This window comes from Morone saxatilis, unplaced genomic scaffold, assembly GCF_004916995.1.
Source record: "Morone saxatilis isolate NCDOM2014 unplaced genomic scaffold, NCSU_SB_2.0 Contig11, whole genome shotgun sequence".
Taxonomy (NCBI): domain Eukaryota; kingdom Metazoa; phylum Chordata; class Actinopteri; family Moronidae; genus Morone; species Morone saxatilis.
This window is the reverse complement of record NW_023339663.1, coordinates 812,385-812,889: the sequence shown is the minus strand read 5'-3', so window position 1 is coordinate 812,889 and position 505 is coordinate 812,385. Positions and strand designations below refer to the sequence as shown.

General features: G+C 58.6%; 1 protein-coding gene across 1 annotated transcript in view; it reads left to right on the top strand.

Annotated features, from left to right (window-relative positions):
• Nucleotides 1–505, top strand: part of large2 (LARGE xylosyl- and glucuronyltransferase 2) — a gene marked incomplete in the record, with an annotated part of 28,480 nt that overhangs the window by 13,677 nt on the left and 14,298 nt on the right. Inside the window, 1 exon segment of the mRNA XM_035651787.1 lies at nt 168–456. Within this exon segment, the coding sequence (XP_035507680.1) occupies nt 168–456 (289 nt within the window).

Below are 505 nucleotides of genomic sequence, written 5' to 3'. Positions count from 1 at the left end.
AGAAGTGTGATGAACCAATTTTCAAGTGTGAGACTCACAAGAACACGTCGCTCACATATTCTCTGCCTGTTTGTACCGTCAGCCGCAGTTCACACTTCCTGTCAGCTGAGAGTAGCCAAAGTAATATAACCGTAAATATTCACGCCTCCCCCTGTCTCCCCTCCAGATGGCCGCTCCCTTCTCCTGGCTCCCTGTCTGGCCGACACGCCGGCGGCCCGAGTCCTGGAGCGAGCCGTCCTGGAGTCGCGGGTCCGAGAGGTGGAGGAAGAGAACCGGCAGATCCGGCTACAGCTCAGCCAATCGCAAGGCACCGCCGCCCAGTCGCCGGATGGTAACTATGGCAACCAGCAGTGGGGAGCCTCTGCGGACACGGGGCAGGAGGACGGCGACAACACGGCGGAGGAAAAGAACAACCACACGGAGTGTCCCCGATCGCCCACCGTCCAGAAGTGTGAGGTCAGGAAACAACAACAGCTGCTAACAGGTGTATCAATGCACCTCCAGG